Source organism: Apaloderma vittatum, unplaced genomic scaffold (genome assembly GCF_000703405.1).
Source record: "Apaloderma vittatum isolate BGI_N311 unplaced genomic scaffold, ASM70340v1 scaffold21733, whole genome shotgun sequence".
NCBI lineage: Eukaryota > Metazoa > Chordata > Aves > Trogoniformes > Trogonidae > Apaloderma > Apaloderma vittatum.
In genome coordinates, this window is record NW_009706735.1 from 54,122 (window position 1) to 63,036 (window position 8,915).

General features: G+C 41.9%; 1 protein-coding gene across 1 annotated transcript in view; it reads right to left on the reverse strand.

Annotated features, from left to right (window-relative positions):
• The window catches only part of PID1 (phosphotyrosine interaction domain containing 1), a 43,546-nt gene extending 36,644 nt beyond the window's left edge, over window positions 1-6,902 (reverse strand). The window contains exon 1 of the mRNA XM_009865909.1: window positions 6,760-6,902. Within this exon, the coding sequence (XP_009864211.1) occupies window positions 6,760-6,894 (135 nt within the window). The 5' untranslated portion in view covers window positions 6,895-6,902. The remainder of the gene's footprint in view (window positions 1-6,759) is intronic.
• Window positions 6,903-8,915: the final 2,013 nt, after the last annotated feature.

Sequence of the window (8,915 nt, forward strand, 5' to 3'; positions counted from 1 at the left end):
AAAATACCTTCACAGAATAACCACAGATATTTGTTGCGAAAATCTCTGCCTAAAAAGATCTGCCAACAACTCTCTCAGCACGCTGACAAGTGGGGAGGTGCCCACTGCAATAGTACCAGACAGCAACAGCAACAGAACCAGAAGTTCTTTGATTTTGTTAAAGAATAACTTCACTTACTACAAAGAAAGGGTGCTTCCTGCTCAGAGAGCCAGCTCACAGCAGGGCCCATGTGCCCAGAGGGCCACGGTGAAGCACCAGCTCCCCTGTGCTCTCCAGCCACACAGACCACAGCTTCATCCTTCCGCGGAAAACAGCCCATGGAAATGCTTCTCAAGGACACACCAGAACAAAACAATTGACAGTGACTGCAGCATCTGCTCAGTGTAACCACCATAATAAATTTCAATCTCATTTTAATTTTTGTCTGTCAAAAGCTATTAGGTCTTAGATATCTGAACCTTAATTATTACGGACGCAATTAGCTCCTATGACCAGAAGGCTTTGCCTGAGCAATTGTGATGAGCACGACATTTTCTACAGCACAAAAAATAAATACCGTAATACATCTGTAGCTATCCCAAACCTCACATTCGCCGCTGTGCTTCATACTGGTATCTTGGCTTTGTGCTGGACTGCAAAAGACAGAACTTGTTGGCAGGCACTATGTGGCAGTATCATAAGAGTCTTCCCTGCCACCAGTGCTCTTCTCCCAAGGTGGCAGTCTTATTCTTTTTATGGAACTCTTCAAAATGGCTTGACACACACTCTTAATGAAAATCAAAAAGTAAACAGAAATAGCATAACCATTCTCCTTTAATTAACATGCATACAGTCAGAGCAAAGTTACCCCGCTATGTGTAGAAAGCAGCCCTATACTTTCTCCTGTTAGTTAAAGCAGAAACATGAAGCTGACTGAAATATATGACCATTTTCAGATGGGATGCAAGAACGTCCTGAATAACAAGATGCCCTTTATTTGAACCATGGCTTGAAAAATGTCACTGGTGCAAATGGTAGGGAAAAAAATACCACCAACATATCTGACAGGACACAACTTCCACTGCTCTCAGAATACATTAGCCTTGCAATGCCACTTTACTGGTAAGCAAGTAATATTATGCCAAAATACATCCAACACAGCAAAACTGAATGCTGCAGAAGATCCTGTTTAAAGCATGCTCAATTTAAGACCAATTCAATTGCTTTAGTTGATTTATATTCTTCACCTAAGACTCGAACTTCAGAAAATGAAGCATTACAATGGTCTAACAACATTCTCCACTTGCATCTACTCTTCATATTTCTGTTAGCTCCTCTGCACTCATTTAAAACATAAATCCTCACTGACATAAATGGGATTCCTGTGCATGTAATAATTCTTTTTTTTTCAAATGAAATCACATGCAAGAGACCCTCTCTGAAGCTTAAAGCAGCCAATGACAAACACCAAGCAGTGTGTGCTGCCTGAACGTGGCTGCCGTCCTGCATAGTTACACCCCACATGCTCACCATGGAGTCCACGGCAAAGCTGTCATTATTGTCTTAGGTGCATGGCAGGACCTTGCCAAACAGGCATATTTTGGAAAAGAAATGAGCACATGCAACTCCCCATTTTCAATATGAGAATGAGATTCAGCCAAATTCTCTGAAGCATTCTGGGACACAGCCACGAGCAAGGCTTCTGCAAGTAGTCTACTCTTCTCTAACTTCAGTATTAAGCACTACACTACGTGAAGAAAAAGTAAACAAAATACTTCATCTTTACGTAGGATACTTATTAGGGCATTAGTATATTTGATGCACTTTGATTTTGGAAAATACATCATTAAAGCCTCTGTATCTCTCTCACCAACGAGCTCTATATCTAAATATACTGCAGCTATTGAGATTTGCCCCATGCAAGAGTTCACATGCATCCTTTTGGTTCACTTGATGAGAGGAGAAAGAGGCAGAAAAACAGGCTCTCAAGTCACAGTACAAAATATGTAATGCTTAAGGATAACAACAGAAGGCCTTTAATGAGGCAAGAAGAAAATAAGCTCTGTGCTTCAAACTCACATTACACATTGTGGAAAATGGCAGGCTCGGGAGCGAGGCACAGTTCAGCTTGTCTCACATGTTTATTTCTTGATTAAAGTTAATGGCCATCTCAATATTACAGACTTGCAAAATGGTAGTGAAGACCAGATCACTAGCTGGACTTTTATTCACAGCTGGATAAACCTGCACTCAAAACAATCACTCCTGGCCATGCTGTAGCTGCAAAGAGAACATTTTCATTAAGCTTCATAATGATAAAGTGAGATAGTTTTAGGAGCACGTGCAGCTTCCAACCATTTATGGTTTCAGTAGCCAAAACAGCAAGAAGTGCTCAAGAGGAGTAGGGTTTTTAAATTATGTACAAAAATTTAAGTAAAGCACTAGACTATTGACCACACATTTATGTCATCTGGATTTCCTCATCTCAGAAACTCTTAGGGCACATTACTTTCAGCCCTTTTGAGCCAACAGGACAGGATAAACAGGAAAAAGCACCTTGGTCTCTGGGTATTGAAAGAGAGACAATGTTCCTTTTACATTAATTTTGACTGATTCAGTAGCAGGACACACAAAACCAACCTGCACACAGTAACAGTGCAGCAGAGGGGAGTCGTTCACCTACTTTTGGGTTTGAGGACCAATGAAGGGGAAGAAGCCTAAGAAATTTCAACAACACACCTTCCACAAAGCTAGAACTAATAAGCTCACCAACTCAATCCAATAAGACAGGCAAGCAATGGGTATCATGCCTGCCAATGCCATATCATTAGAATATATCTTCCCATTTAAGAAAAGCAATTATTAACACTGTTTATGCTCCTCTCATCTCAGCCTTCCAGGCTGCTTAGAAAAGCTTGTCCACTGGCAGGAACCAGAGGAATAAGATCACCTGACTCAGGAGGATAACAACGAGCTACCGATTATTCAACACCGATTTCACTTTGAAGTGCTTTTCAATAGAAAGAAAAAAAAGTTAAACCTATGACACTACTTCAAAAATCGCAGGCAGCATTTTTAACCTCTGTCCTTTTGCGTTACTGCAGCACGGCCTGGAAAAGCTATAGCAGAAGGGATAGAGTCATTTAGACAGTTCCCTTCCTGCCACCATCATAGCTCAAAGGGACTGAAATCAAGAAACATTAGAATCAGTGTAAGCCGATTAGGACATTAAGGAAGAATAAAACACATAGAACTTAAACAAAATCTGTTAAAAGGCACAGCGAAAGCACATATTTCTGAGCAGAGAGCAATTTATTTCCTGGAGATACTCCAGATTTTCCATTTCCATCTGTTGGTACTTAGTGTTGTGATAAGGGAGGAGGAGGTTTCCAGCTGAAGCACAAGACTGCACTTTTGACATGTAAGGCCTGCAAGCAAAACAGCCACAGTCTCATCAAAATCTTTAGGATATGAACAAGGATGGACACATTTTTATATACACACATCTAAATCACACACTCTATTTAAATAAGGGCAAATTAGGAACCAATGGTTGAAAGTGTGGTCCAGCAAGGAAAAGCGAAGACCTGCCTCTCTCACCTAACATACACCACGGCTCAAACAAAAGCAAATGACCCCTCAGGAAAAATCCAGAGTCCAAGTGCTTTATTGTACCCAGAAATCCTGCTCTGTACTCAGAAATCTGCTGAATGGGACTACAATAGTCCAACCCCAGGGCACAGGGCTGTCACTGCCCATTTGCAAAGAGGACTAGTGAGGAAAGGAGAGGAAGAGGGGACAAGAAGGTGTCCTTTGGGAACTACAGCCTCTGAGTCAACCCCATCTCACTAAGCAACCAGCACCACAAATTCCAAAACGTGCAGCTAAAGCTCTCTGCTGCAAACCAGTGCAAATACTATCTGTTTCTCTTGTTTGGTGACATCACGCCCACGTGATTTGGCAACAGCACAGCCAGCCCCAGTAGGGCAGGTGCAGACCTGCAGTAACAGGAGTAACAAGTCTTAAGCCTTCTTCTCTACATAAAAAATATATGTTAGGAAACACAATGGCAACTAAATTGCATCAGACCTGGAATCAGGCAGGAAAGAAAAGCACTTAGAATTTGTTCAATTTTTTAACTTTCCAGATTTTGAGGGTCCCCCCTAGATGATGTCAAGCAAGCAATCTCTGCTGTTCTTAAAACCGTCCCATCCAATTACAGAATGAGACTGGACCTCAGCAGAAAAGTTTTGTTTCTTCAGGATTCAGCAGCTCATGTCAAATGAAAGAGAAACAGGACAAGCCTGTCTTGCAATGAAAGGACAAGGAAAAGAACAATCGTGTAAGAAACCCAATGCTCAGACCCCTGAACAGCAAACCAGTGCTGTTGCATGTGTCGAGTTCCCATAATCAGCTGAGGCTTATATGTTAAAGCTGTGCAATAAAATAAGATGTCTGGAGCCTCTGTCAGAAGAATGATGCTATCTCATTAATTAGATTACATAGAAAAAATTGGAGGGATTTCAGTCAAGAGGAATAAAACGATTAAGGATCAAAAGAGAGTGACTCATGAAAGAGTAAAAACTGGATGCTATGCTCTATCCTGACAAGGTTATGTCTCGGAACTAGAGAGGCTCTGTGGCACCAGTGACTCTACAGCATCTCCCCCCCTTACACCTGGAAGAAAAATGAAAGATCAGACCCCACAGAGCGAAAGCTTGCAGTATAAAATTCTGGCTTTGTTACAGCAACATTATTATCATATTACTTAGCAAGAAACTAATAATCACAGGGAGGGAGGAAGATTAATTACCTATAAAGAGATGGAGGGTACAAGACCCGTAAGAGAAGAATACATTTAGTCAGAAAACAAGGAGAGAGGAAAAAGAAAGAGGCGGTGACTAGAGAGACTGGGTAAAATGGAGCCTTTCCATTAATGACTGGAGAAGATTTCTTAGCATAGGAACAACATACACGTGGAATCTTCCCAAGGCAGGCACTGGCAATCACAACTGCTGAATCATCTGAAGAGGGGCTGCCCGCCACCTCAAAAACACTGCCGAAAGACTCCAGCACTGGCAGGAGGTGAGCTAGCTACAGGAGGAAGGGGAGAAGGGACAAAAATGCCAGCAGGAGAAGGGGAGCGTGGTGGCAGATCTTCCCTAGTCACCACTACTATGTTACATTGCAGGAAAATAAAATAATAAATAAAAGAGATCTCTAAATATAGAATGAAATTCTCCTCATTGAGGGGCTCAACATCTCTCTGTAATTCATCTTTTCCAGTTGAAAGACTGTAGGTTAAGCAAAAATGTCCATTTAAATTCTACACAGATTCACAGAGATAAACTGATTTCAGAAAGCATTATTATGTCCAAATTCTCCTTCACTATGGGTGAAAGACAGATACTTTGTGAACCATTTAATGATAGCTAATATTCTCAAAAATATTCATTAGATGCACACGTAAAGGACAAAAGACATCTCTGTGGAAAAGCAGATGCTACGAGCTACCGTACAAAGCACATTAGGGTCACTCGCCCTGCATATCTCTGCGCCAGCACAGGGCAGCACTGCTTCAACACCCAGCAATGGTCTTGTTTCTTGGCTACTGTGATAGTCAAAAAATCAAAGAAAAATGACACTTCTCAAGGAGAAACTTTGCTGAGGAGAGGCCAGATGTGGAGGGGCCCAAGCAAAGCTCTTCAAGGCTTGCCCCGAGCCTCTGCCATCCACACACAGAAGCAACTTCTTCCAACCCCGTCTCACACCAGATCCTCCAACAAGAAAGAGCGTGTCCACACATGTGAGCATACGCAAGGCCAGGGGAGGAGGTTAGGACATTTAATTACACTTTGGACCTTATCCAACACACGGAGCATCAGGCAATGGCTCTTCTAGAGCCGACACTTCACAAAGCAATGGAAGCTGAAGCACAGTTCTCTCTATTTCCACCAAGACTCTCAAGGGTGGGAGGATTCTCCCTACAACTGGCAGCCGGGCTAGGTGAGGGGGACTTGGATATTGAGCCCCGACTGGCAGCAGAGGCCAAACTGGTACCCAGCTCAGTCTGCAAGGCTGCCCATTGATCTGCAAGTCTAGGAGACCTCAGCGACCAAGGAAAATGGCTCCAACAGAAGATGCAAACAAAGCAGATTTATTTGTTTTGTTTTTTATATGGTTTCTTACCACAGAAGAACACTCAAAACTCTTAAGCCATTAAACTTTACAGAAGAGAAGCTTTTTCAGAAGCTGTGCTTTGATGTAACTGAGCAAATTCATTTTGCTGCTTAAACAAATTAAGATCTCCTCCCCATCCCTTTTTTCCTTTTTTCCTCTCTCACAAAAAACACCAAAAAACAACCGCAACACAAAACGTAACAACCAAGAAAACCTAACCTTGAGTTTTAAGCTGCAACCCTATTTCAGTAGCTGTATACCTCTATTACTACAGACTGCTGTCTCCCATCTCAGCACTAGCACTTAAAGAAACAATGGCAGTGTTAACGGTAACCAGTGTCCACTGTGGGCTGTCAGAGATCTGCCACAATTCGCAATGTGCCCACAACCCAAATCTTTTTTCCTGAAGTCCAGAATTTCTGGTCAGAAACACTCAATGACTTTTTTGATTTAGAAACCTATGGTAACAGTAGCAGTTAGTGGAATTTCCAGAACAACAACAATGTTCAGTGTTGGTTACTTTGGGGTCTTCAAAGTCCTGACACGCATGCTGGACACCTTCACAGTGGTCCATTCCTGAAGTTTATGTGTGCGAGTACCTTGCATCCAGTGTGAGTTCGGGTCTTCATGAGGGGAGTTGTGGTGCACAGCTCAATGGCTTCTGGTTCATGGAAGATCACTGTTGGGAGAGGCTCCTTCCGAAGAGTTAGGACACTCAACTTTGCCTTTAACATGGTCTGAAAGTGCTAAACAAAGAGAGAAAAGCAATTATCTCCAGTTCTAGTGCAGAAAAATGAGACTTAATAGTTGGATGCGTCTGCGTGTTTCACTTGCTGTTCAGTGCCTCAGAAGCTTCCATGGGGAGAGTTAACAAGCTTTATCACTTAAGACAGTGAACATTATTAGTATCAGCAATGTATGGAAGGATTCATTAGAATCCATGTATGTCCCAAAAAGGGTCTAAATTCAACCTCTGATCACTCCCAGGCATATTCTAAAACTGTTCACAAACCCAGTGCCTCTACCAATGACTACATGGAGTGAAGAAAAGCACATTCAAAGAACTATGGATTCATTCATCCTTGTTTTCTTTCCCCTTACTTAAATCTCACCCCACCGACTGTTGTTACTGTTCCCACTGAGCTGAACGCCTCACCGATCTGACTTTAGCATGTGAATTTCAAGTTCTCTTTCTTTGTAAGCAGCAGTTCTTCTCATCTCCAATGTAAATTCCACTACTGGTACTAGAGTAGATGTCATTCAAAACTTGTCACTTGCTATAACAGACAAGAAATAACTCCCCAGGCTTGGGTGAAGAACTATCCCAGCAGACAGTAACATTGTTGAATGACAAGTTGCTCAGCAATTGCTGAGAGTGAAGAAAGACTATGTTTGACAGATTTCCAAATCAATTTAGTGGAATCAAGGGAGTCAGAGAAAATTTTGAACATTTAGGTATTTCTTTGAACTGACCTACATCTGAAAAACTGAACATTTTTCTTGCTGCTGCGTATCTAAGGGGGAAAATATGCAGATATGAAGTAAATCCATGTAGTACTCCCAGCTAGTAACACACTGCAGCATTGACTAAAGAAATATGCATTTACTAAACTTTCATAACTTGATTTATAAATCAGCAGTTATTAGTTATACTCGAGATTACCTCCATCAAAACCAAACCATTTGTTCTGACATCTGATGGGAGATTCTTGTTTTGCAGTCACTGTTTTCCTCAGCCTCCCCTTCACCTCGGCAAGGCAGGCCAACACTATTATAGGGTCTGCCTCACAGAAGGATGCTAGGTGATTTTCCAGAACCATACAAGAAGTCTCTACCAGGGCTAGAAAGTCATCTCAGGTCCTTGCTTTTCAGTTCTGTGCTTTAGGGGCTGTTTTTATATGGATTTTTGTGGATTCAAGTATTGCACCGAAAACTCATGAGAACTTCCTGGAAATAAGCCTCCCACTTAACTCACAAATACTTTATCATTAGCTAGCTGAAAGCCTGCTAACAGGCTTCTAAAACAGTTTAATCCTTAGCTCATCAGAGTTTAGGTCTATTAATTGTTATGATACTGGATCTACAGCACCTCAAACACTCTCAAAGTATATTCAGGGCATAAATACTAATAGTCTGTGAAACCAGTACTTGTTTTCTTACCTCATGCATGAAGTTACAGCCTGTTACAGCAATACTTTAGGGTCTCCAGGCTTCTGGTGCAAGCAGTCAAGTTTTCATCCCAGCGAAGAAATCTAATCATATTATTTTTCATCTGGCTCATATTACATGTTATCCCATTCATTCTCCCAAACACAACTCCAGCAAAAGAGTACTCCATTTAAGATGATTATACATTAAAGACTATTTTTTAAAACATATTTCTGAAGATAACTGCTTTGCCAGCCTGGATTACTAAACTTACTGACAAAACCTATTCAGTTTTATCTTTCAGTTGCAAAGCTCAAAGTTCGAGAATATCCTGAATTTGAAGGAGCAACACTGTCTACCAACCGCAGCACTGGCCACGCTGGTCCCATTAACTAACTGCTGTGCACTACACGTGCAACTCTGTTAGCTTGCCTTGATTTTATGTATAGATACTAGGTCTGCCAACTTGCTGCAGTTTGTCTTTATGGAGGAGAAACTACGCGGAGGGGAGAGGGTGCTGGAGACCTGCCGTGCGCAGGTGGCGGTGACTCCCTGCCTGTCACGGCCCCTTTCAAGCAGGTGTATTGGGTTGGCCTGGCCGGATTTT